General features: G+C 43.1%; 1 protein-coding gene across 1 annotated transcript in view; it reads left to right on the plus strand.

Annotated features, from left to right (window-relative positions):
* Positions 1–2,014: 2,014 nt before the first annotated feature.
* Positions 2,015–27,380, plus strand: part of LOC124032967 (sodium- and chloride-dependent glycine transporter 2-like) — a 64,261-nt gene continuing 38,895 nt past the window's right edge. Inside the window, exons 1-10 of the mRNA XM_046344911.1 lie at positions 2,015–2,404; positions 3,701–3,848; positions 4,936–5,067; positions 5,248–5,421; positions 6,710–6,860; positions 7,563–7,695; positions 7,923–8,057; positions 10,005–10,108; positions 20,436–20,560; positions 20,792–20,904. Of these exons, the coding sequence (XP_046200867.1) occupies positions 2,015–2,404; positions 3,701–3,848; positions 4,936–5,067; positions 5,248–5,421; positions 6,710–6,860; positions 7,563–7,695; positions 7,923–8,057; positions 10,005–10,108; positions 20,436–20,560; positions 20,792–20,904 (1,605 nt within the window). The remainder of the gene's footprint in view (positions 2,405–3,700; positions 3,849–4,935; positions 5,068–5,247; positions 5,422–6,709; positions 6,861–7,562; positions 7,696–7,922; positions 8,058–10,004; positions 10,109–20,435; positions 20,561–20,791; positions 20,905–27,380) is intronic.

Here is a 27,380-nt window from a genome sequence, read left to right on the forward strand (position 1 = left end):
TGCTTGTTTCGGTGACGCACACAGAAACGCATTACGCGTATATCGCACGTGTGCTTAAATTCCTTGAAGCGTAGTAAAGTCTATATATAGCCTGGAGGCTTTAACAAAAAAAAGGACTTTGCAGCAGTCTGCAGTTTTTGTCATGACACACTTCACAAATATTTGTACAAGGAAAATTGTGTAAATAATTGGTATGATAAAGTATAGCCCAAACTGTATATAGTATGTGCAAAACATTTACTGACACATGCTTTACGGAAAGGAAATATATGCTTTTAAAATTGATAATCATATGTCGTAGTCTATATAATTATATGTGATCCCAATATAAAAAAATATAGGCGAAATAAGTAATATATGATACTAGATGTTAAGTTACGTTTTCAGTGTTTTCAACATATTACTTTCTTAATAAATGTTCAATAGCATTTACGCAAAGTAGGCATACTTACAACACAATAGAAACCATACTAACCATCTAACGAAATAGTTTCCCAATCAATGTAATCGTCTCTCCCACCAATGGTACATGTCCTCTCACGAATTGACGTGCTGCATGCATTCTCATTCCCCAAAATGTAATCTAGGCCTACATGCAAATCCTCCCTAGCTCGTGTGTACTTACACATCCCCTCGAGAAAAGTGTATTATTAATCAGCTGGTGAATGAGTCAGTCCAAGCACGCACACACTGAGCGGCATGTGCGTGAACAACATGCGCACGTTCCCGCGCGTCTTCGCCCGGTGTTGCTTTAAAAATAAGAATCCAAGGCCAATGATTTATCAAACTCTTATTATCAAGAAAATGTCAAGCGAAGGGCACCTTGCTCCGCACTGACGCAAACCCAATATTTCCCACTGGGGGTATAGAAAGCTTTGCACTAAGCACAGCCAAATCCACTCCTACATCTTCCAGTTCTCTTTACAGCTGTTTTTCAGCCTTTCAGCTTCAGCACGTCTTAAGCCTCTTCACAAATGGTGAGTATGCTACATACTTTGTTTATTTTCTTTATTCCTCATTACAATTGTCATACAAGTTATCTTATTAATATAAATGGTTGAAGCAGCTTTACTTCGTTTTGTGGAAATATTTTCATTTATTCAAACTGCATGCTGGATAATGGGTTGTAATTCAGCAGCCGAGTTGTGCGCTGTCCAGGGTACCGAAATGGAGCGCTGCTCCGCTGCTCCACACACAGAAACTTTTCACAACTCGCATTCACATGGCAATCTCTGAGCAAAAGATGCATTCAGTTCAATCAAAAGAACACTTGTTTCGTTCGATCTTTTCCATTCAAGTAGGGCTATTTCTATTGAATGTATTTGTTTTCATTTTAAGAAAAACGAAATCAGATATAGACTATATGCAAGGTGGTAGACAAAAGACGCAGAAACGATCTCCCCCCCCCCCACCCCTTTTTAAAAACTTCGACCTAAATGTAGCATGTTTGTGTTTAGAAATCCCGCGCTCTCGTACATTGCTTTGTTTCCTCTTGGTTAGGATATATATGCGGAGATAGTAATTTGTATTTCTGCACGCCCGGGTCCTCTCAGAGATGTAGCCTGATGCCGGTGATCATACATGCCTGCCAGGGAGAGGGGAGCTGTCAAGAGCCCGGCAGCTTGTCTATTGCCCATAAAAATCAGTGGCTGTGTGGAGCTGAATGACATGGGGGAAATGGGGCGTAAAATTAAAGAATCTCGCAGTAACAGCGAACAGGAGAGGCAAACCCCCGCAGACCGTGATCTGAAGCCCAGAGCTGCGGAGCCAAAACATGCAACAAAGGGCTTTTAAAATACTGCAGATACACCCACCGCTGCTGCATTTTTATTGTAGGTGATTAGCCCATATTTTTCATTTGAAAATAATAACGCTAAAATAATCGAATTCTCAATTCATAGCCTATTAGTGCTAACACTGAGCTGGCAAATGCATCTTAGTGTTTCTGTTTGTATAGCCTTTTATATGATTTTTTACCCCTTGTCTTGTGTGATGAGCTTCATCTGTAAATGACATGTTGCAGGATTTCTCCGAGCAGAGAGAGATGGCCAAACAGCCGGCCAATGCTCCTACCGGTTGTAACCCGTTGCACCAGCCGGAGGGAGTTTCAGCAAACAAACCGGATAATGCCTTTAACCAAACGTCCGCAGCATACCCGGCCCCTCAGCCAGCACAATCCAACGAGAGCAAAACTTTCTGTCCCACGGAAAATAAACCAGGAGAACCGGGAGAAGTCAAAGTCTATGGGACGTTTAAAAACGCCGCTCTGCCGGTGCCCGGGGACCCGCTTAGGGTCACCGGGGATCAAAACAATGCATCGGGCAACTGGACCACCATGAGCCAGACCACCATCATTCTGGGCGCAGATGGCAACACGTCTGTTCAGCCCGGCGCGGTGATGTGGGTAAGTGGGCTCAAACGAATTGTTTCGATACGGGGAGCATCGTCCAAACAACCGGGGTCAGGAGAGCTTAGGGGGTGGGGTGGACTACAAGACGAACCGTGGTTTGGAGTGAGTGGTGATCTATCTGACACGCAACCTGTATTGCCTATTAGGATAGGGGATTGGCTGTGGTGTTATCGGGTCTTTCACGGATAAGGAAGCCGAGGTGGGGGTGACATACTGCGGCTGAGGAGAAGTTGTAATTACGGTCCCATGGGACTCCTTCTGAGATAGTCCGGCACTGGAGACTGCTGCTGAGGGATGATTTGAGAGAATGTGAGCTATATAGCCTATTCAAGTGAGTTTCCATTTGCAGTGGCCAGATGCAGTGACCAGAGGTTACACTTGTCTATGAATCCGGGTTAGAATTCACCAATATAATAGTTGAGAAGAATTCCCTGTTATTATGGCAAATTATCAAAATATAGAACGGAAAAGGTAGGCTATCTATTTCGATGTTCTGACTCTCTGCATTTGGCTAGAGTAGGCTACCTATTTGATTAAATTCTGTCAGCAAAAGTTGGTCTAAAACGGCGTCGTGAAAGTGCTGAATGGACGGAATCTTCCCACTGCAGTGAGATAAAGGAATAGGCCTACTGTAAGATGGTTGTTTGTGTATCAGCCTACAGTAATGGTATATCCCCCGCACTACGCTGCTCTGTGTGTTAGGTATGGATAGAAAGAGGGATAGAAACCCCGCATCATGCTCTCTCGGGATTGGTCTCGGTAAACCCATGACAGCGCTTGGTAATGGGTTACATAAGGCTGCGGATTCTGCCCATTGTTACAATCCCCGCGAGGGCATTCCTCGCCACTCTCCTCTTCTCTCTCCACTCCTCTCATTCTCCTCTTCCTCCGCGCGCCAGCCTGACAGTGTTCCATTGATAAGCTTGTTCCTTTCTCCCTCTACCCCTATTGGCGGGGAATCAGAAATAAGGAAATTGGAATTATCTGTATTTATGAATATTCATATGAATTTGTCCTGTCATGTTTTAAAATGCTCACATCAATCAAAGAGTGTTGTTCCCGAGATGATTATCTGTGTTGAAGCGGGTTGTATTCGTATGTTCTGACTGTTGCAAATAGCCTATACTTGTGGCTAATTTGATAGATCGAATAAAGAAACGAATCCTTCGCCCAGTAAGGCAGGATGTTTGGGATCTGAGACGTTTTAATGATTGGCTATACTAAATGTAAGTCCTATATGGTTACTTAATGTACATGAAACCTAGCACTAAAATCCACTGATTTTCCCAGGAGGAAGACGAGGACGAGAGTGGAGATGAGAATAAGGCCAGGGGAAACTGGACTAATAAATTGGATTTCATCCTGTCCATGGTTGGCTATGCGGTGGGACTGGGAAACGTGTGGAGGTTTCCATACCTTGCCTTCCAAAATGGTGGAGGTAAGGAGAGTGTACCCGCACTGCAAATGTCACTAAAGTTGTAAATGCAAAAGCACCTAAATGCGGAAAAGAAAGAACACTGATTCCAAAACTGATCCATGTTATTTTAATTGGATATTGCATTGCTCCACAATGATAGATGTATATGTTTGACATCACGCATAATTGATATGAACGAAATTGACGATGTAATTAAATTCGAGGAACAAAATGGGAGTAAGTCGACTTAATTGTGATTTTATCCTGGATCATTTCTATTGTTGTTTTGCCATTGTGTGAACACCAGTATGCTTAATGTATGTCAACATAATAATAATATAATAATATATGCCATTTAGCAGACGCTTTTATCCAAAGCGACTTACAGTCATGTGTGCATACATTCTACGTATGGGTGGTCCCGGGAATCGAACCCACTACCCTGGCGTTACAAGCGCCATGCTCTACCAACTGAGCTACAGAAGGACCACAACATTATCAAACGAAAATACATCACTTTAATTCATCCACTTGCTAGGCTATATCATTGGAGTTTAAATTAGTGTCGAAAACAAACAAACATTTTTTACTCAACTTTTTGACTGCCTTTTCTTCTCTAAAGGAAATGGCGACTTTTTATTAAGACGCGTTTTCCAAACAGTTATAAAAAGCGTCTAGCTAGCATTATTTTTCAGCGTCTAAGAGCCTACTCTTTTTCGTGGATTTTAAGTTAAATTATTTAGGCTTTATGATTGATAATCACTTCGGCAAACAAAATATTATTTATATATATTTGTTTTATTATTACTAGGCCTATCTTCATTTAAATTTCGTTTGGTCTACACTATGCTTTATTATATTCTAGCTACCTTATACAACTAATTAAGCTACATGTAAGGGAAGCAAATAAGTATAACCCATTTAGATATGTCACATGTATTTCATTATTACCTGCCATGCATCATCTCTTTAACTCCACGAGAAAAGCAGTCGAATTAAGTCTGTTATAGCCTTCTTTTAAAATCATGTGAGCCAAGTTTGAGTAATCTCTTTTCACTTGTACCTGTGCGCTACTTTGAAATGCTTCCCCGTTTCCCTGTGTATATAGGTGCTTTTTTGATCCCCTACCTTATAATGTTGTGCCTCGCCGGGATCCCTATCTTTTTATTGGAGGTTTCCCTGGGTCAGTTTGCCAGCCAGGGCCCCGTGTCCGTGTGGAAAGCCATCCCGGCTCTGCAAGGTAAACTGCGCATATACAGGCTGCGATCCAAACTCATAAAGTAACGTATTTAAAACTAGTAACATACACTAACTTCAGAAAAAAAATTAAAACGATTTATTATGATATAATTACTTTTGATCACGCTCCTCTGCCTGCTTAAGAGTAATTTACATATTTCGTCTCATTTATTTATTTTAGGTTGCGGGATTGCCATGTTGATAATATCTGTCTTGATAGCCATATACTATAACATTATTATGTGCTGGACACTGTACTACCTGTTCGCTTCGTTGAAGGGCTCACTGCCATGGGCTAACTGTAAGAACGAGTGGAACACGTTGGACTGTAAGGACAAAGACATGCTTCTCTTAGGTAAGACCACAATGCGCCAGAACGCACACACACTCTCATGCATGCGCACACACACACATACACCTAAGCACCCCCCTCACCATTGCGCAATGCGCAACGCACCCCTTAGCTAAGGACTCTTGCCTGTAACCTGCCCTATAGCGTAGAGTGGCGGGTTATTTGAAGCATTGTTTTCTAGTTTCATATACATCCAAAAGTGCTACTTTTGCTTACTAGGTTTATTGTATTGATTTTTATATTTATTCTGTGGGTCTCAAGTTCTTTTTTTCAACTGTGTGTAGGCTGCAAATGTGTGATATTAAAAAAAAAATCTTTATTCTAGTCTGATCTATATAATGAGCAAAAAGCAGTTATACAAAAGGTGTATTTTAAAGATTACGGTGTAGGCTAAGTAGACAAATTCGTTTTTGCATTTGTGCAATTATTAGTAATTGATTTTAGGTTACAATTCATTAAAAAAAAGATAAATTGATAAAAGAAAGGCTCGCAGTATGACCGGATAATTTTCTCCCAGATGCATGTGGGGAAAAAAACGAAATTTGATTAAGAAAATGCCATTTTTGTCTGTTGCATTTCAGTGAATTCAGCACAAAAGTTGCTTGCTTGACACATTTACAAGTAGTGGAGTTGCTGCAGTGCCGCAGTGCGCGCCAGACTGCCCTCTCGTGGTCATAGTAAGAGTTACAGTAACTGTCGTCTCCCTGTCTCTCTCTGTATCGTTGAATAGCATTGACGCTGTGTCAACCCGTAGCTTTCATTGGTAATACAGCAAACTTATGATCATCATACAAAGCGAAACTAGATCTACTCTGTCAAACATGCTGAACGTTTCTATGTGTACATTTGATATAATCTTTAAAAATATTGTGAAAAAGGTTATTTCAAAATAAGCACAATTTGTATTTAAAGTTCTGTTAAAAGAAAAATAACCATTAAACATTAAAAAAAAACATGCTTCACACATACAGTGGATGAATGGCTTTCATCTGAGAATAGAGGATATTTCCTGTAATGGGTATCAAGTACAGTATGTAAAGAACAGTAATATGTAAAGCATGGCAGAGATCAGTGTTTTTGGTGTATGAACCAGTGTGCTGGGCAAGGATCTATTCTACATTATACCCACCACCTGAGAAAACTGAAAGTTGATCGTTTTTAAAACCAGATTGTAAAGAGGTCTGTCTGTTCCTGTTGAGATGTATTTTTTAAAATCTGATTCGATACAGGCTATGTAAGTCTGTCTGTCTGTCTATCCTGGTTGACATGTGTTGGTTTCTGGTTGTGACAGACACGTGTATCCTCCATGATAAAAACATCACCTCTGTAAAGAACAGCTCGTTCTGTCTGTCGGCTCAAGCCATTGGAAACCTGACCAAACTGGTTAACATGACCTTTCCGGATAACAAAACTTACGTCAGCCCCAGCGAGGAGTACTTCAAGTAAGTCAAATCAAAGTTTATTTGTCATATGCACAGGATACAGTGTAGTATACACAGTATAATTAAATGCATACTTGCAAGCTCTCCTCTCAAACAGCTAAAAAAGTATTAAATGAAAATATAGTTTAAAAAATGTAATAAAAATAATAACTTGCATCAGAGTTACAGAGGTTCTATGTTTGATACTTGTGATTTCTCATACTATACTGTAAATGTTGGTTTCCTTTCTAACATAATTAAGGCACAGTTATTGGGCTATATAGACACAATTGTTTCCCGCTATTGATTGATATGAAGGAATAATACATGTCAGATCTGAAATAACTGTTTTATATTTCCCTCTGGCTTTCTCAATGTCTCTCTCACCCCCCCCCCCTCTCTCTCTCTCTCTCCCCCTTTGACTCTCTCTCTCTTTGACTCTCTCTCTTTCTCTGTGTCTATCTCTCTCTCTCTCTCCTCTCTCTCTCTCTCTCTCTCTCTCTCTCTCTCTCTCTCTCTGACTATCTCTCTGTGTCTATCTCTCTCTGTCTCTCTCTCTCTCTCTCTCTCTCTCTCTCTCTCTCTCTCTCTCTCTCTCTCTCTCTCTCCCCTCTCTCTCTCTGTGTCTCTCTCTTGCTCTCTCTCTCTTTGACTCTCTCTCTCTCTCTCTGGCTCTTTCTCTCTGGCTCTGTGTTTGTGTGTGTGTGTGTGTGTGTCCCATAGGTACAATGTCTTGCACATCTCCAAAGGGATAGAGTACCCTGGAGACATCCGCTGGCCCCTCGCAGGCTGCCTGTTGCTGGCCTGGTTGATAGTCTACCTCTCCCTGGCCAAAGGAATCAAGTCATCAGGGAAAGTAAGAGAAATCTCTCACTCTCTACTCATGTGGTACCTCCTTTGAATTTGAATAATTTCCCCCTGTGAAATCCCAGAACCATAAAATAAAGTTTGTATTTCTGTGAATTATTATGTAATGTTGCCCTCTAGACGGTGTGTTCTTGAACTAAAAGTGTTGAATCAGTGCACTTATCACAAAACCTGCTAACTCTCTCTTCGTTTTGTTCTTCCTCTCCCCTCTCCGAGGTGGTGTATTTCACAGCTACGTTCCCCTATGTGGTTCTGGTCATTCTGTTGTTCAGAGGAGTGACCCTCCCAGGGGCTGGTGACGGCATCCTCTACTTCATTACACCCAAGTGGGAGAAACTCAATGATGCTAAGGTATACATACACACATGTACAGTTGAAGTCGGAAGTTTACATACACCTTACCCAAATACATTTAAACTCAGTTTTTCACAATTCCTGACATTTAATCCTAGAAAAATCCTAAAAATACCCTGTCTTAGGCCAATTGGGATCACCACTTTATTTTAAGAATGTGAAATGTCATAATAATAGTAGAGATAATAATTTATTTCAGCTTTTATTTCTTTCATCACATTCCCAGTGGGTCATACGTTTACATACACTCAATTAGTATTTGGTAGCATTGCCATTAAATTGTCTAACCTGGGTCAAACGTTTTGGGAAGACTCCCACAAGCTTCCCTCAATAAGTTGGGTGAATTTTGGCCCATTCCTCCTGACAGAGGATAAGTGCTCCTGACAAAGCTGGTGTAACTGAGTCAGGTTTGTAAGCCTCCTTGTTCGCACATGCTTTTTCAGTTCTGCCCACACATTTTCTGTAGGATTGAGGTCAGGGCTGGTGATGGCCACTCCAATACCTTCACTTTGTTGTCCTTAATCCATTTTGCCACAACTTTGGAAATATGCTTGGGGTCATTGTCCATTTGGAAGACCCATTTGCAGGCCAAGCTTTAACTTCTTGACTGATGTCTTGAGATCTTGCTTCAATATATCCACATAATTTTCCATCCTCACGATGCCATCTATTTTGTGAAGTCCACCAGTCCCTCCTGCAGCAAAGCACCCCCACAACATGAGGCTGCCACCCCCGTGCTTCACGGTTGGGATGGTGTTCTTCAGCTTGCAAGCCTCCCCCTTTTTCCTTCAAACATAACGATGGTCATTATGACCAAACAGTTCTATTTTTGTTTCATCAGACCACAGGACATCTCTCCAAAAAGTATGCTCTTTGTCCCCATGTGCAGTTGCAAACTGTAGTCTGACTTTTTTATGGCGGTTTTGGAGCAGTGGCTTCTTCCTTGCTAAGCGGCCTTTCAGGTTATGTCGATATAGGACTTGTTTTACTGTGGATATAGATACTTTTGTACCAGTTTCCTCCAGCATCTTCACAGGGTCCTTTGCTGTTGTTCTGAGATTGATTTGCACTTTTCACACCAAAGTGTGTTCATCTCTAGGGGACAGAATGCGTCTCCTTCCTGAGCGGTTTGACGGCTGCGTGGTCCCATGGTGTTTATACTTGCATACTATTGTTTGTACAGATGAACGTGGCACCTTCAGGCGTTTGTAAATTGCTCCCAAGGATGAACCAGACTTGTGGAGGTCTACAATTTTTTTTCTGAGGTCTTGGCTGATTTATTTTGATTTTCCCATGATGTCAAGCAAAGAGGCACTGAGTTTGAAGGTAGGCCTTGAAATACATCCACAGGTACACCTCCAATTGACTGAAATTATGTCAATTAGCCTATCAGAATCTCCTAATTTAACATAATTTCTGAAATTTTCCAACCTGTTTAAAGGCACAGTCAACTTAGTGTATGTAAACTTCTGACCCACTGGAATTGTGATACAGTGAATTATAAGTTAAATAATCTGTCTGTAAACAATTGTTGGAAAAATGTATTGTGTTATGCACAAAGTAGATGTCCTAACCGACTTGCCAAAACTATAGTTCGTTAACAAGAAATTTGTGTGTAGTGTTTTAAAAACGAGTTTTAATGACTCCAACCTAAGTGTATGTAAACTTCCTACTTCAACTGTAAGTGCGTGCAGGCACACAAATAGACTCACACACACATGCGTTCACACACACACACACACACACACACACACACACACACACACACACACACACACACACACACACACACACACACACACACACACACACACACACACACACACACACACACACACACACACACACACACACACACACACACACACACACACACACACACACATTTCTCCACCCATCCCTCTGTCTCTAAAAGTGATTGTGAATGTGTGTGTGTTACTCTAGGTTTGGAAGGATGCTGCCACCCAGATTTTCTTCTCTCTGTCAGCAGCCTGGGGAGGCCTCATCACACTGTCTTCTTACAACAAGTTCCACAACAACTGCTACAGGTAAGCACTTCTCACTGTGCTGCTTAACAGCTTTGCTTCCTTCCATATATGACCGCCCGAATCCTCTGTCTCGCAATCACACATGACTGCCCTGCAATCACACGTGACTGCCCTCTTGACAACATCTTAGCCAGCTGCGCCACCGTAAAGCTAGCAACTCGATGGCACGGGTAGAGACATTTCAAACTGAGGAGTGAGGTTACCAAATCCAATCCATTACATACGGGTAAATAAGAAGTTGTGTCACGATATTCACACGGTTACATTTTCCACAGCAAAAATAAAACGCGACGCAGACTAAAAATGGTTGTCATCACAGTAACCTGCTTTATGTAACATACTGTGTTATGTAGCTTTGAAAGTAAACACGTGACTCTATGACAACATACGGTTATTTTAGCTAAGGTCGTCAAAATGTATAAAAGGTCAAAAATACAGTTCTGATAAATGTAACAGCTGTATAATGGAGTAAGATACTCAACACTTTTGGGATTTTGAAAATCTATCAAATGTTGACAGCACATAAACCATTATATAATTACATCACAATGATAATATATATATAATGTATAAATATATACCATACAGTACCAGTCAAACGTTTGGATACACCTACTCATTCAAGGGTTTTTCTTTATTTTTACTATTTTCTACATTGTAGAATAATATTGGAGACATCAAAACTATGAACTAACACATATGTAATCACAATATATGTTATATTATAGATTCTTCAAAGTAGCCACCCTTTTGCCTTGATGACAGCTTTGCACACTCTTGGCATTCTCTCAACCAGCTTCTTGAGGAATTATTTTCCAACAGTCTTGAAGGAGTTCCCACATATGCTGAGCACTTGTTGACTGCTTTTCCTTCTCTCTGCGGTCCAATTCATCCCAAACCATCTCAATTGGGTTGAGGTCGGGTGATTGTGGAGGCCAGGTCATCTGATGCAGCACTCCATCACTCTGTCTAATGTCTATTGCCCGTGTTTCTTGACGCAAGCAAGTCTCTTCTTATTATTGGTGTCCTTTAGTAGTGGTTTCTTTGCAGCAAATTGACTATGAAGTCCTGATTCACACAGTATTCTCTAAGCAGTTGATGTTGAGATGTGTCTGTTACTTGTGCTCTGTGAAACATTAATTTGGGCTGCAATATCAGGTGCAGTTAACTCTTAATGAAATTATTCTCTGCAGCAGAGAAGTTACTGAACTTGAAGCAGCAAGAATGATGACAGCGACACTTGCTACGTTTTGCATAGGTTTATAGGATATAGCCTACCTTTTAGGAGAACGATTTGCTGGCAGAGACAAATAAATGGGTAATCAATACTCAATGCAAATGAAAACGCGCAACGCTGGCTCTCCATAGTAGACTGACCTATGTGCGCGTTGTGCCTTTTCTTTTTCAACGAAGATGACATTTTTTGATTGCACTTCGACTCACGTTGGTTGAGCACCCTCCACTTCTTTCCATTCTCAATATTTATTTGCAGACACTGTAGTAAACTACAGTTTAATCATATTTCAGTTAATTTCATATTGAAGTGAACTGTCACGTGATTCTCCGCCCACGTGGGCAGCCTACTCTATTTCAATGAGGCCACACATACTAGGCGCACTTGAACTCTCACGCTCAACTATGAGAGGGAGTCTACTGAGGTTGAAGCAGCGAATTCTGTGTAAATAATTAGAAAAATATGTGGTTTTAATACAATAGGTATTCTAACACATACAAAACAGACCGTTTCCAAATAATCTGTGGGACAACAAAAACACAATATTTTCATCCCAAAGTCTGTTTGACCGCCCGCTCCCGCAGACCGTGCCGCAATAGATTTAGACTACAGGACAGCAGACTAAGTTTAAAGCTATAGTCTGGGATCTGGGAATAATGGTCATTTCAATTATTGAACCATTGATTCTATTCTTTGATAAAATAGTGTATAAATGTACACCAAGGTAATTCTTTATACTGGAGAGTGAAATAACTGTGTAACCAAGCATTTATAGCGGTTAAGAAATGCATTGCCATTAATTGGAAGGTTGGTTATCCTCCCACAATGTCAAGTTATGTATCACTAGCATATATTTTTTTTTACCAGATTAAAGGTATATACTTGGCAACTTTCATAAGGTCTGGATGCCTTATATGGAATACAGTAGGACAAAAGGAGTCTGTACTGAAAACATACCCATGTCAGGGGAGAAATCTATTTAGGCAATCCCTAGCTGCTGGGCTGTTCAGTCCTGGCCCTAGGGGTCTGCCATCATGTGGGTTGTCACTCTGGCCGTAGCCTAACACACCCGGAACCAATAATGAATGTTTCACTAAATCACATTTTATTTGTCACATGCGCTGAATAGAACAGGTGTAGACCTTACCGTGAAATGGTTACTTTACAAGTCCTTAATCAACAATGCAGTTCAAGAAATAGAGTTAATCAAATATTGACTAAATAAACTAAAGTTTCAAAAATCAAATCAATCACAAGATAACACAATAAATGTACATCACAATAATGAGGCCATATACAGGGGTTACCTGTACCGAGTCAATGTGGGTGGGGGGGGGTTCAGGTTAATCAAGGTCATTTGTAAAGTGACTATGCATCGATAATAAACAGAGAGTAGCAGCAGTGTAAGAACAAAAGGGGGGGGGGGAGTTCAATGCAAATAGTCCGGGTGGCCATTTAATTAGTTTAGTTGTTCAGCAGTCTTATGGCTTGGGGATAGAAGCTGTTAAGGAGCCTTTTGGTCTTAGACTTGGTGCTCCGTTAACGCTTGCCGTGTGGTAGCAGAGAGAACAGTCTATGACTTGGGTGACTGGAGTCTTTGACAATTTTTGGGGCCTTCGTCTGACACCGCCTAGTATATAGTTCTTGGATATCAGAAAACTTGGCCCCAGTGATGTACTGGGCCGTACACACTAACCTCTGTAGCCCCTTCCGGTCAGATGCTGAGCAGTTACCATACCAAGTGGTAATGCAACCAATCAGGATGCTCTCGATGGTGAAGCTGTAGAACTTTTAATAGGATCTGGGGACCCATGCCAAATCTCTCCTGAGGTGGAAAATGTGTTGTCCTGCCCTCTTCACAACTGGTGTGTTAGGACCATAATAGTTTGTTGGTGATGTGTACACCAAGGAACTTGAAACTCTCAACCCGCTCCAATTCAGTCCCGTCGATGTTAATGGGGGCCTGTTAATGGGGGTCTTGCTCGCATTGAGAGAGAGATTGATGTCCTGGCACCACACTGCCAGGTCTCTGACCTCCTACCTATAGGATGTCTCATCATTGTCGGTGATCAGGCCTACCTCTGTTGTATTGTTCCCTACCCTTACCACCTGGGGGCGGCCCGTCAGGAAGTCCAGGATACAGTTGCAATGGGAGGTGTTTAGTCCCAGGGTCCTTAGCTTAGTGATGATCTTTGAGGGCACTATGGTGTTGAACTCTGAGCTGTAGTAAACAGCATTCTCACATAGGTGTTCCTTTTGTCCAGGTGGGAAAGGGCTGTGTGGTTGAGATTGAGATTGAGTCATCTGTGGATTTGTTGGGGCGGTTTGCGAATTGGATTGGGTCTAGGGTTTCTGGCATGGTGGTGTTGATGTGAGCCATGACTAGCCTTGAAAAGCACTTCATGACTACCAACATGAGTGCTACAGGCAGTAATCACTTAGGCAGGTTACCTTCGCTATATTGGGCACAGGGTCTATGGTGGTCTGTTTGAAACATGTTGGTACTACAGACTCGGCCAGGTAGAGGTTGAAAATGTCAGTGAAGACACTTGCCAGTTGGTCCGCACATGCTTTGAGTACACATCCTGGTAATCTGTCTGGCCCCATGGGTTTGTGAACGTTGACCTGTTTAAAGGTCTTGCCCACATTGGCTACCGAGAGAGCGATGACACAGTCGTCCGGAACAGCTGGTGCTCTCATGCATGCTTCAGTGTTTCTTGCCTCAAAGCAAGCATAAAAGGCATCTAGCTCATCTGGTAGGCTCGCGTCACTGGGCAGCTTGCGGCTGGGTTTCCCTTTGCAGTCCGTAATAGTTTTCAAGCCCTGCCACATCCGACTAGTGTCACAGCCAGTGTAGTGGGATTTAATCTTAGTCCTGAATTGACACTTTGCCTGTTTGATGGTTCGTCTGAGGGCATAGCAGGATTTTTTATAAGCCTCCGGATTAGTGTCCAGCTCCTTGAAAGCGGAAGCTCTAGCCTTTAACTCTGTGCAGATGTTGCCTGTAATCCATTGCTTCTGGTTGGGAAATGTACGTACGGTCACTGTGGGGACGACGTTGTCGATGCACTTATTGATGAAGCTGGTGACTGAGGTGGTATACTCCTCAATGCCACTGGATGAATCCCGGAACATATTCTAGTCTGTGCAAGCAAAACAGTCCTGTAGCATAGCATCCACGTCATCTGACCACTTCTGTATTGAGTGTATTGAGCTTTGTATGCGTCTCTGTGTGTGGAATAAAGGTGGTCTAGAGTTTTTTTTTCACTGGTTGCGCATGTGACAGGCTGGTAGAATAGAAGTCATATGGATTTAAGTTTGCCTGCATTAAAGTCTCCGGCCACTAGGCGCGCCGCTTCTGAATGAGCATTTTCTTGTTTGCTTATGGCTTTATAAAGCTGGTCTTAGTGCCAGCATCGGTTTGTGGTGGTAAATTGACGGCTACGAATAATATAGATATACTCTCTTTTTAGATAGAATACCTAATGGTAGCTGTAGACCATACTATCTCAGGTGAGCAATACCTCAAGATTATTTAATATTAGACATCGCGCACCAGCAGTTATTGACAAATAGACACATCCCGCCCACGTCTTACCAGACGTAGCTGCTCTGTCCTTGTCACGCCCTGACCATAGAGAGCTGTTTAGTCTCTGTGTTGGTTGGGGCGTGATAGTGACTAGGGTGGGTAATCTAGGTGATTAATGATTTATGTTGACCAGGTATGGTTCCCAATCAGAGACAGCTGTTTATTGTTGTCTCTGATTGGGGATCATATTTAGGTAGCCATTTTCCCCATTGTGTTTTGTGGGATTTTGTCTACAGTTAGTTGCATGTGTGCACACCAGTAGCTTCACGTTTCGTTTGTGTAATGATGTTCGTCTGTTGTTTGAAGTGAGGCAGACCGAAATGCAGCGTGTAGCTTACTCATGACCTTTAATAAAGATAAAGCGGTACATGAAATAATTGAAAATACAAAAACAACAAACAAGTGAAACAAAATACAGCCTATCTGGTGACTAACACTAAGACAGGTACAATCGCCCACGAAATACAACGCGCACTCAGGCTGCCTAAATACGGTTCCCAATCCGAGACAACGAGAATCAGCTGACTCCAATTAGGAATCGCCTCAGGCAGCCAAGCCTAACTAGACACACCCCTACTAATACACACTCCTAATTAATACAAACCCCAATACGAAATACAACATATAAACCCATGTCACACCCTGGCCTACCCAAACATATAACAAAAACACAAGATACAATGACCAAGGCGTGACAGAACCCCCCTAAGGTGCGGACTCCGGGACGCACCTCAAGAGCATAGGGAGGGTCCGGGTGGGCGTCTGTCCATGGTGGCGGTTCTGGCTCGGGACGTGGACCCCACTCCATAAATGTCCTAGTTCCTCCCCTTCGCGTCCTAGGATGATCCACCTTCTCCGCCGACCATGGCCTAATAGTCCTCACCCTGATCCCCACATAACTGAGGGGCAGCTCGGGACAGAGGGGCAGCTCGGTACAGAGGGGCAGCTCGGTACAGAGGGGCAGCTCGGGACAGAGGGGCAGCTCGGGACAGAGGGGCAGCTCGGGACAGAGGGGCAGCTCGGGACAGAGGGGCAGCTCGGGACAGAGGGGCAGCTCGGGATAGAGGGGCAACTCGGGATAGAGGGGCAGCCCGGGACAGAGGGGCAGCCCGGGACCAAAGCAGCCCGGTACTGAGGGGAAGCCCGGTACTGAGGGGAAGCCCGGTACTGAGGGGAAGCCCGGTACTGAGAGGAAGCTCGGTACTGAGAGGGAGCCCAGTACAGAGAGGGAGCCTAGTACTGAGAGGAAGCTCAGTACTGAGAGGAAGCTCAGGCAGGTAGTAGGCTCCGGTAAATCCAGGCTGGCTGGTGGACCTGGATGATTAAGGTTGTCTGGCCGATCTAGAAGATCTTGGTAGACTGGCACTTCTGGCAGACTGGCACTTCTGGTGGATCCTGGCAGACTGGTGACGCTGGGCTGACTGACGGCGCTGGGCAGACTGGTAGCACTGGTGGCGCTGAACAGAAAGGAGACTCCGGCAGCGCAGGAGAGGAGAAAGGCTCTGGCTGAGCTGAACAGGCGGGAGACTCCGATAGCGCAGGAGAAGAGAACAGCTCTGGTTGCGCTAAACAAGCGGGAGACTCCGGCAGTGCAGGAGGGGAGAAAAGCACTGGCTGCGCTGAACAGGCGAGGCGCACTGGAGGCCTGGTGCGTGGTGCTGGAACTGGTGGTACTGGCGCGAGGACACGCACAGGAAGCCTGGTGCGGGGAGCTGCTACCGGAGGACTGGTGTGTAGAGGTGGCTCTGGATAGACCGGACCGTGCAGGCGCACTGGAGCTCTTGAGCACCGAGCCTGCCCAAGCTTACCTGGCTCGATGCCCACTCTAGCCCGGCCAATAGGAAGGGCTGGTATGAGTCGCAGCTGGCTCTGCACCCGCACTGGAAACACCGTGCGCTCCATAGCATAACACGGTGCCTGCCCGGTCTGTCTAGCCCGACGGTGAGCACAGGGAGTATGCGCAGGTTTCCTACCTGGCATAACTATTCTCCCTTCTAGCTCCACCCCAATATTTTTTTGGGGCTGTTTTTCCGGTTTCCAACCGCGTCGCCGTGCTGCCTCCTCATACATACGCCTCTCCGCTTTAGCTGCCTCTATTTCCTCCTTGGGACGGTGATATTCTCCCGGCTGCTCCCAGGGTCCTTGACCGTCTAATTCCTCCTCCCATGTCCAAATCTCCAAATGATGCATTCTCTCCCATTGCAACTGCTCTTCACGATTAACAGGGAGAGTAGGCTCAGGTCTGTTTCCTGACTCAGCCACTCTCTCTCTGCGCTTTCCCCTGTTACCTTCAGTTTTCGCTCTGTATAGCAATGCTTTCCTTCTCGATTCCATCCGTGTATAGCCCTCTTCGCATTGCTGTAGGGAATCCCAGGCGGGCTCTTGCACTCGCTCTGGGTCGGCTGCCCACCTGTCGATTTCTTCCCACGTCGTATAATCCCTTCTTCTGCCGTCCATAGCGTCCTCCTTTAGCTCCTGCCAGTTCACACGCTGCTCGGTCTGTGAATCGTGGTGGGCGATTCTGTAATGATGTTCGTCTGTTGTTTGAAGTGAGGCAGACCGAAATGCAGCGTGTAGGTTACTCATGACCTTTAATAAAGATAAAGCGGTACATGAAATAATTGAAAATACAAAAACAACAAACAAGTGAAACAAAATACAGCCTATCTGGTGACTAACACTAAGACAGGTACAATCGCCCACGAAATACAACGCACACTCAGGCTGCCTAAATACGGTTCCCAATCCGAGACAACGAGAATCAGCTGACTCCAATTAGGAATCGCCTCAGGCAGCCAAGCCTAACTAGACACACCCTACTAATACACACTCCTAATTAATACAAACCCCAATACGAAATACAACATATAAACCCATGTCACACCCTGGCCTACCCAAACATATAACAAAAACACAAGATACAATGACCAAGGCGTGACAGTTTGTACTTGTTTTTTTTTGTTTGGCGAGTTTCGGTTAATGAAAATATGTGGAACTCTACACACGCTGCACCTTGTTCCAATCATTTAGACGAGCGTGACAGAAGATCCCACCAACAACGGACCAAGCAGCATGCTTGGGGGGAGATGGCATCCTGGTCTATAGAGAAGGTTGAGGAAAGAATAGCATGGACTTGGGTGGAAGTATTGGAGAGGTATGAAAGCCTGCCTGGGAAGCAGACGGAGGCAGCGAAGGAGGATCAACAACGATTCCGGGGTTCGCAACCAAGACGCAAGCACGAGAGGCAGCCCCAAATATGTTTTTTGGGGGGGCACACGGGGTGGTTGGCGGTGCCAGTTTCCAGACCAGAGCCAACTCCCCGCACTCGCTTTGAGGAGCATGTGATCGTTCAGTCACCATGTTATGCGGTGATACACACTGTGTCTCCAGTGCGCATTCACAGCCCGGTGCGCTCGGTGCCAGCTCTTCACACTTGCCGTGCGAAAATGAGCATCCAGCCAGGACGGGTTGTGCTGGCTCAGCGCTCCTGGTCTCCAGTGCGCCTCCTTTGACCAGGATATCCTGCACCGGTGCAATGCACTGTGTCGCCAGTGTGCCTTCACAGCCCAGTGCATCCTGTGCCAGCGCACCGCACTTCCCGGGCTAAAGTGAGCATCCAGCCAGGACGGGTTGTGCCAGTTCTCTCTTGTTTTCCAATGATTGCACGTTGGCCAATAATAGAGAGGGTAATGGTGGTTTACTCACTCTCTGACAAATTCTCACAAGGCACCCATACCGCCGCCCACTGTATTTTCATCTTTTCTTTACGTGAATGATGGGGATGAGGGCCTAGTCTCCGGGAAGCAGTATATTCTTCGCGTTGGACTCATTAAAGAAAAAAATCTTTGTCCAGTTTGAGGTAACTAATTGCTGTTCTGGTGTCTTTTCGGTCATAAGACATGGTAGCAGCAACGTTATGTTCAAAATTAGTTACGAAAAATGTGAAAAAAAATAAATAGCAAAGTTGGTTAGGAGTCGGTAAAATGGCAGCCATCTCCTCCGGCGCCATACGATCCTAAAGTTGTGTGGGGTGTGTTGGGTTGGGGAGCTACAGTGTGGTAGACCCCTAGGGACAAGGCAGGGCAACCCAGATATATTGTGTGCAAGTAAAAAGAGCTCTACAGTACTATTAGGCCTATGAGATTAATTATATGGAGGATTTGCTGTTTCTGTATGTTCATTTATATTTGAGGTGTATGTGGGGTTTTTTTGTGTGTGGGGTTTTTTTTTGTTTCCAAAAAATGTAAGGTGGGAACTGGGAAGGAACTTGTGTTGGGAGAGAGTTGAGTTATTGACTAAACTGGTGGGGGGTCGGGCATGCAGGCGACTCGGGCTGGCTGGTAAGTCTGGCTGAAATTTGATATAAAGGATTTATTAATAAAGAGTTGCTAATTTCTCAGAACAAGAATAGACTGACGAGTTTCAGAAGAAAGGTATTTGTTTTTGAGCCTGTAATCGAACCCACAAATGATGATGCTCCAGAACCTCAACTAGTCTAAAGGCCAGTTTTATTGCTTCATTAATCAGAACAACATTTTCCAGCTGTGTTAACATAATTGCAAAAGGGTTTTCTAATGATCAATTAGCCTTTTAAAATGATAAAATTGGATTAGCTAACTCAATGTGCCATTGGACCACAGGAGTGATGGTTGCTGATAATGGGCCTCTGTAAGCCTATATAAATATTCCATAAAAAATCAGCCATTTCCAGCTAAAATGTAATTTACAACATGATGTATTTCTGATCAATTTGATATTATTTTATTGGACAGGAAATTTCTAAGTGACCCCAAACTTTTAAACGGTAGTGTACATTGATTTTCGTTTTCAATTCATCTATCCAGCAACAATTGTGTGACAGGTGAATTTACACCTCACAAAAACAGGGAAATAATGGCTGGAAAAGGGGGAATCCTGAGATGGGCGGGGCATGCACGTTGCTAGCTGTTTGTTTATTTCTAACATGCAATTGTCATCATGAAAATCTGTCTGCTTCATGTTTTGTTTCTTGCCGTGATCATTTGAGTGTTGTGATACTGAGTACCGTGACAATAACACAACATATAAACAAGAAGTAAAACTGCTACTAGCAGAGAATGTATACACAGTATACTCTCTCCCTTGGTATGAGGCCATCGTTTTCTCACTAGAGGGAACTGTTGAACCACTCCACAAATGTTATGCATTTGAATAAGACTGCACAGAAGATAATTCATTTATTTGTTCATACATTTATTCAATATCACACATGAAGATGGTCAATAGATATGTAAAATAAGACATTATTTTAACAAAACCAACACCTGTGAAACACTTAGAACATCCTTAGGTTATGTTATTATAATTTTTTGACATTTTGACACATTATAACAATTACCAACATATAGCCACTCACTTGAGTGTGATAATACTCCAAAAATTGAGTTCTAAGTTCTCAAATACTGTAAGTGTTACAGCCCTGTAACATTTACATCCCTTTCTTGTCTCTCTCTTCTCTTGTTTAGGGACACCATCATAGTGTGCATAGTTAACAGCGCCACCAGTATATTCGCTGGGTTCGTCATCTTTTCCGTCATTGGATTCATGGCCCACGAACTGAAGGTGCCCATTGAGAAGGTGGCTGATGAAGGTAAATGACACATTCATATAGGGTTCATGAAGCATCCAGACCTGGGTTCAAACGTAGGTCTGGTAGGATCAGATAGTGTATGACCAGAGATAGAGAGTGGCTTGGCCAATTCTGAAGTGTAATAGTACTGTTTCGATATGCACACAACCCAAGTCAGAGTAGATAGTTGCTTTTGTTCAGTATTTATTGGCACTTTTGTCTCTGATTATCAATCTGATTTAACACTCGCAGGTCCAGGCATAGCGTTCGTGGTGTACCCAGAGGCTCTGACCAGACTCCCACTCTCTCCGTTCTGGGCCATCATCTTCTTCCTCATGCTGTTGACCCTCGGCCTGGATACCATGGTAACCAAGTCCCACTGTGTGTGTTTGTAGTGCCCTATAAAATCTGTTAATTTTTTTGTTGTCTAATTCTGTTGATTTTTTCCCCCAAATTACATTTTCTCTGTTTTGTTTGTGAAGGTTTCATTTTTTCCCCGTTTTGTCAGGTTTTCACTCTCAAAATCATTCTTAGAAAAACAACAACATTTAAAAAAAAATATCCACAATAATGCTTAAACCACATCAGGCAACCACTTTTTAGGGCAGGAATAATTCTGCGAAATTGACATTTTTGGGTGTAGCTACATGTGTTTAAAGCAAGAGCCTTGTTTGGTTAGCAGTGTTTCTGTAGCACACATGATTGCAGAGTTTGCTAAACAAATCACCACTGGATTGATACAAATAGTCATGATATCACTCTGCCAGGTAGGCATAGGCTACTTTGTAGTTCACATTTAATTGAGAAGGTTTTTGGGAAAGCCTTTCAATCTACCCAGAAGACGGATCATTATTAGCATCATCGCTAATGGCTACACAAAGTGTTAGATAAACGCACACACAGACAGGGGCCTTCCAGCGTTGAGAAAGGGAAATACGATTCACTGATGCATTTTGTTCATGTCTTATGATAATCTTGGGTAAATGAAATAATTATTGAATAACTTCAACAAATCAAATCAAATGTATTTATATAGCCCGTCGTACATCAGCTGATATCTCAAAGTGCTGTACAGAAATGCAGCCTAAAACCCCAAACAGCAAGCAATGCAGGTGTAGAAGCACGGTGGCTAGGAAAAACTCCCTAGAAAGGCCAAAACCTAGGAAGAAACCTAGAGAGGACCAGGCTATGAGGGGTGGCCAGTCCTCTTCTGGCTGTGCCGGGTGGAGTTTATAACAGAACATGGCCAAGATGTTCAAATGTTCATAAATGACAGCATGGTCAAATAATAATAATCACAGTAGTTGTCGAGGGTGCAGCAAGTCAGCACCTCAGGTGCTGAACAGTTGAAACTGGAGCAGCAGCACGGCCAGGTGGACTGGGGATAGCAAGGAGTCCTCATGCCAGGTCGTCCTGAGGCATGGTCCTAGGGCTCAGGTCCTCCGAGAGAGAGAGAGAAAGAGAGAATTAGAGAGAGCATATTTACATTCACACAGGACACCGGATAATACAGGAGAAGTACTCCAGATTTAACAAACTGACCCTAGCCCCCCGACACATAAACTACTGCAGCATAAATACTGGAGGCTGAGACAGGAGGGGTCAGGAGACACTGTGGCCCCATCTGATGATACCCCCGGACAGGGCCAAACAGGAAGGATATAACCCCACCCACTTTGCCAAAGCACAGCCCCCACACCACTAGAGGGATATCTTCAACCACCATCTTACCATCCTGAGACAAGGCCGAGTATAGCCCACAAAGATCTCCGCCACGGCACATCCCAAGGGGGGGAGCCAACTCAGACAGGAAGATCACATCAGTGATTCAACCCACTCAAGTGACGCACCCCTCCTAGGGAGGACATGAAAGAGCACCAGTGAGCCAGTGACTCAGCCCCTATAATAAGGTTAGAGGCAGAGATTCCCAGTGGAAAGAGGGGAACCGGCCAGGTAGAGACTGCAAGGGCGGTTCGTTGCTCCAGAGCCTTTCCATTCACCTTCACACTCCTGGGCCAGACTACACTCAATCATATGACCCACTGAAGAGATAAGTCTTAAAGTCTTAAAGGTTGAGACCGAGTTTGCGTCTCTCACATGGGTAGGCAGACTATTCCATAAAAATGGAGCTCTATAGGAGAATGCCCTGCCTCCAGCTGTTTGCTTAGAAATTCTAGGGAGGCCTGTGTGTACGTGTAGGTATGTGCGGCAGGACAAAATCAGAGAGATAGGTAGGAGCAAGCCCATGTAATGCTTTGTAGGTTAGCAGTAAAACCTTGAAAACAGCCCTTGCCATAACAGGAAGCCAGTGTAGGGAGGCTAGCACTGGAGTAATATGATCAAATTTTTTGGTTCTAGTCAGGATTCCAGCAGCTATATTTAGCACTAACTGAAGTTTATGTAGTGTTTTATCCGGGTAGACGGAAAGTAGAGCATTGCAGTAGTCTAACCTAGAAGTAACAAAAGCATGGATTAATTTTTCTACATCATTTTTGGTCAGAAAGTTTCTGATTTTTGCAATGTTACGTAGATGGAAAAAAGCTGTCCTTGAAACAGTCTTGATATGTTCGTCAAAAGAGAGATCAGGGTCCAGAGTAACGCCGAGGTCCTTCACAGTTTTATTTGAGACGACTGTACAACCATTAAGATTAATTGTCAGATTCAACAGAATATCTCTTTGTTTCTTGGGACCTAGAACAAGCATCTCTGTTTTGTCCGAGTTTAAAAGTAGAAAGTTTGCAGCCATCCACTTCCTTATGTCTGAAATACAGACTTCTAGCGAGGGCAATTTTGGTGCTTCACCATGTTTCATTGAAATGTACAGCTGTGTGTCATCCGCATAGCAGTAAAAGTTAACATTATGTTTTCGAATGACATCCCCAAGAGGTAAAATATATAGTGAAAACAATAGTGGTCCTAAAACGGAACCTTGAGGAACACCAAAATTTACAGTTGATTTGTCAGAGGACAAACCATTCACAGAGACAAACTGATATCTTTCCGACAGATAAGATCTAAACCAGGCCAGAACTTGTCCGTGTAGACCAATTTGGATTTCCAATCTCTCCAAAATATGGTATATATCAAAAGCAGCACTAAGGGCTAGGAGCACGAGGACAGATGCACAGCCTTGGTCTAATGCCATTAAAAGGTAATTTACCACCTTCACAAGTGCAGTCTCAGTGCTATGATGGGGTCTAAAATCAGACTGAAGCATTTTGTATACATTGTTTGTCTTCAGAAAGCAGTGAGTTGCTGCACAACAACCTTTTCTGAAAATTTTGAGAGGAATGGAAGATTCGATATAGACCGATAGTTTAAAAAAATATTTTCTGGGTCAAGGTTTGGCTTTTTCAAGAGAGGCTTTATTACTGTCACTTTTATTGAGTTTGGTACACATCCGTTGGATAGAGAGTCATTTATTATGTTCAACACAGGATGGCCAAGCACAGGAAGAAGCTCTTTCAGTAGTTTTGTTGGAATAGGGTCCAGTATGCAGCTTGAAGGTTTAGAGGCCATGATTCTTTTCATCACTGTGTCAAGAGATATAGTACTAAAACACTTGAGTGTCTCTCTTGATCCTAGGTCCTGGCAGAGTTGTGCAGACTCAGGACAACTGAGCTTTGAAGGAATACGCAGATTTAAAGAGGAGTCTGTAATTTACTTTCTAATAATCATGAACTTGTCCTCAAAGAAGTTATTGAATGTATTACTGCTGAATTGAAAGCCATCCTCACTTGGGGAATGCTGCTTTTTAGTTAGCTTTGTGACAGTATCAAAAATAAATTTAGGATTGTTCTTATTTTCCTCAATTAAGTTGGAAAAATAGGATGATCGAGCAGCAGTGAGGGCTCTTCGATACTGCCCAGTACTGTCAATCCAAGCTAGGCGGAAGACTTCCAGTTTGGCGTGGCGCCATTTCCGTTCCAATTTTCTGGAAGCTTTTTTCAGAGCTCGGGTATTTTCTGTATACCAGGGAGCTAGTTTCTTATGAGAAATGTTTTTCGGGGTGCAATTGCATCTAGGGTATTACGCAAGGTTAAATTGAGTTCCTCAGTTAGGTGGTTAACTGATTTTTATCCTCTGACGTCCTTGGGTAGGCAGAGGGAGTCTGGAAGGGTATCAAGGAATCTTTGTGTTGTCTGTGAATTTATAACATGGCTTTTGATGCTCCTTGGTTGGGGTCAGACTATTATTTGATTATTTGTTGCAATTGCAAACATAATAAAATGGTGGTCCGATAGTCCAGGATTAAGAGGAAAAAGATCCACAACATTTATTCCATGGGACAAAACTAGGTCCAGAGTATGACTGTGACAGTGATTAGGTCCAGAGACGAAAGCCTTTTGGAGTGGGTCTGTGGACTTTTCCATGTGAATATTAAAGTCGCCAAAAATTTGAATATTATTTGCTATGACTACAAGTATTCAGGGAACTCAATGAGGAACTCTGTAGGAGGCCTGTAAACAGTAGCTATAAAAAGTGATTGAGTAGGCATAGATTTCATGACTAGAAGCTCAAAAGATGAAAATTATTTATTTTGTAAATTGAAATTTGCTATCGTAAATATTAGCAAGACCTCCGCCTTTGCGGGATGCACAGGGGATATGGTCACTAGTGTAACCAGGAGGTGAGGCCTCATTTAACACAGTAAATTCATCAGGCTTAAGCCATGTTTCCGTCAGACAAAACACATCAAGATTATGATCAGTGATTAGTTCATTGACTATAACTGCCTTTGAAGTAAGGGATCTAACATTAAATAGCCCTATTTTGAGATGTGAGGTATCACAATCTCTTTCAATAATGGCAGGAATGGAGGAGGTCTTTATCCTAGTGAGATTGCTAAGGCGAACACCGCCATGTTTAGTTTTGCCCAACCTTGGTCGAGGCACAGACACGGTCTCAATGTGGATAGCTGTGCTAGTGGCAGACTCCACTAAGCTGGCAGGCCTGCTGCCTGGCCTGCACCCTATTCCATTGTGGAGCAATACATTTAGTTGATTTCCTCCTAAGTTCAAATTGTTTTTTTATATCGTTGAATTCCGTTTTAATTTCGGGAATACGCCATTCCGTCCGCGTTCTCCGTATCGTTGATTTTATAGGGCCTTGTGTGTGTTGTTGTGTTTGCCAGTCTTCTCCCAAGTTTGATTTCCACGCAGGCCACGAAGCAACATCAGGCCCTCTGGTACCAATATTGTCAATTGAAACCAATAGAAGCCAAACTTTTTGGTTATGGGTGGTGGAGAAGGTGACGTAACTGCTCTGTAATGTGAAACTTGCTGTGAACTGGTGACAAACCATTTATATATGTGCTATATTTAAATGCCATATGAATCCAATCCATTATTATTTGTATATACAGTTGGAAGTCGGAAATTTACGTACACTTAGGTTGGAGTCATTAAAACTAGTTTTTCAACCACTCCACATATTTCTGTCTCCATTAGATAGGTTGATTATTCTGTCACATTGTATCATGATTGGAGGCAGGCTCAAGAATGCGAATAGGGGGTTTCATTTCTCTACCCAAAATAGAGTACGTCATGAACATGATGGGGACGAAGCCCAAAACAAACACGTGTATATATAACACAGGGCTGTAACCCAAACAAAGAGCGAGGTGTAAACCTCTAATAAATACATGGGACGAGACCCGTAAAAACAAGTGCACACTAACACAGTAACACGAAAGCTGATACAACAGAGCACAGGACATGGAACAATAATCAACAAGCACAATGGGGAACAGGGGTCACATACAGTTGAAGTCAGAAGTTTGCATACACTTAGGTTGGAGTCATTAAAACTTGTTTCTCAAGCATTCCACAAATTTCTTGATAACTATAATTTTGGCAAGTCAGTTAGGACATCTACTTTGTGCATGACACAAGTTATTTTTCCAACAATTGTTTAGACAGATTATTTAACTTATAATTCACTGTATCACAATTCAAGTAGTTCAGAAGTTTACATACACTAAGTTGACTGTGCCTTTAAACAACTTGGAAAATTCCAGAACATTATATCATGGCTTCTGATAGACTAATTGACATAATTTGAGTCAATTGGAGGTGTACCTGTGGATATATTTCAAGGTCTACCTTCAAACAGTGCCTCTTTGCTTGACATCATGGACAAATCAAAAGAAATCAGCCAAAAACAAATATGTAGACCTCCACAAGTCTGGTTCATCCTTGGGAGCAATTTCCAAATGCCTGAAGGTACTACGTTCATCTGTACACACAATAGTATGCAAGTATAAACACCATGGGACCATGCAGCCGTCATACCGCTGAGGAAGGAGAGGCGTTCTGTCTTCTAGAGATGAACGTACTTTGGTGCGAAAAGTGCAAAGGACATTGTGAAGATGCTGGATGAAACAGGTACAAAAGTATATATATCCACAGTAAAACAAGTCCTATATCGACATAACCTGAAAGGCCGCTCAGCAAGGAAGAAGCCACTGCTTCAAAACCGCCATTAAAAAGCCAGACTACGGTTTGCAACTGCACATGGGGACAAAGATCATACTTTTTGGAGAAATGTCCCCTGGTCTGATGAAACAAAAATGAAACTGTTTGGCCATAATGACCATCATTATGTTTGGAGGAAAAAGGGGAAAGCTTGCAAGCCGAAGAACACCATCCCAACCGTGAAGGAGAAAGGAGACTTGAAGCATGGGGGTGGCAGCATCATGTTGTGGTGGTGCTTTGCTGCAGGAGGGACTGGTGCACTCCACAAAATAGATGGCATCATGAGGTAGGAAAATTATGTGGATATATTGAAGTTAAAGCTTGGTCGCGAATGGGTCTTCCAAATGGACAATGACCACAAGTAT

The sequence above is a fragment of the Oncorhynchus gorbuscha genome, linkage group LG04 (assembly GCF_021184085.1).
Source record: "Oncorhynchus gorbuscha isolate QuinsamMale2020 ecotype Even-year linkage group LG04, OgorEven_v1.0, whole genome shotgun sequence".
Classification (NCBI taxonomy): domain Eukaryota; kingdom Metazoa; phylum Chordata; class Actinopteri; order Salmoniformes; family Salmonidae; genus Oncorhynchus; species Oncorhynchus gorbuscha.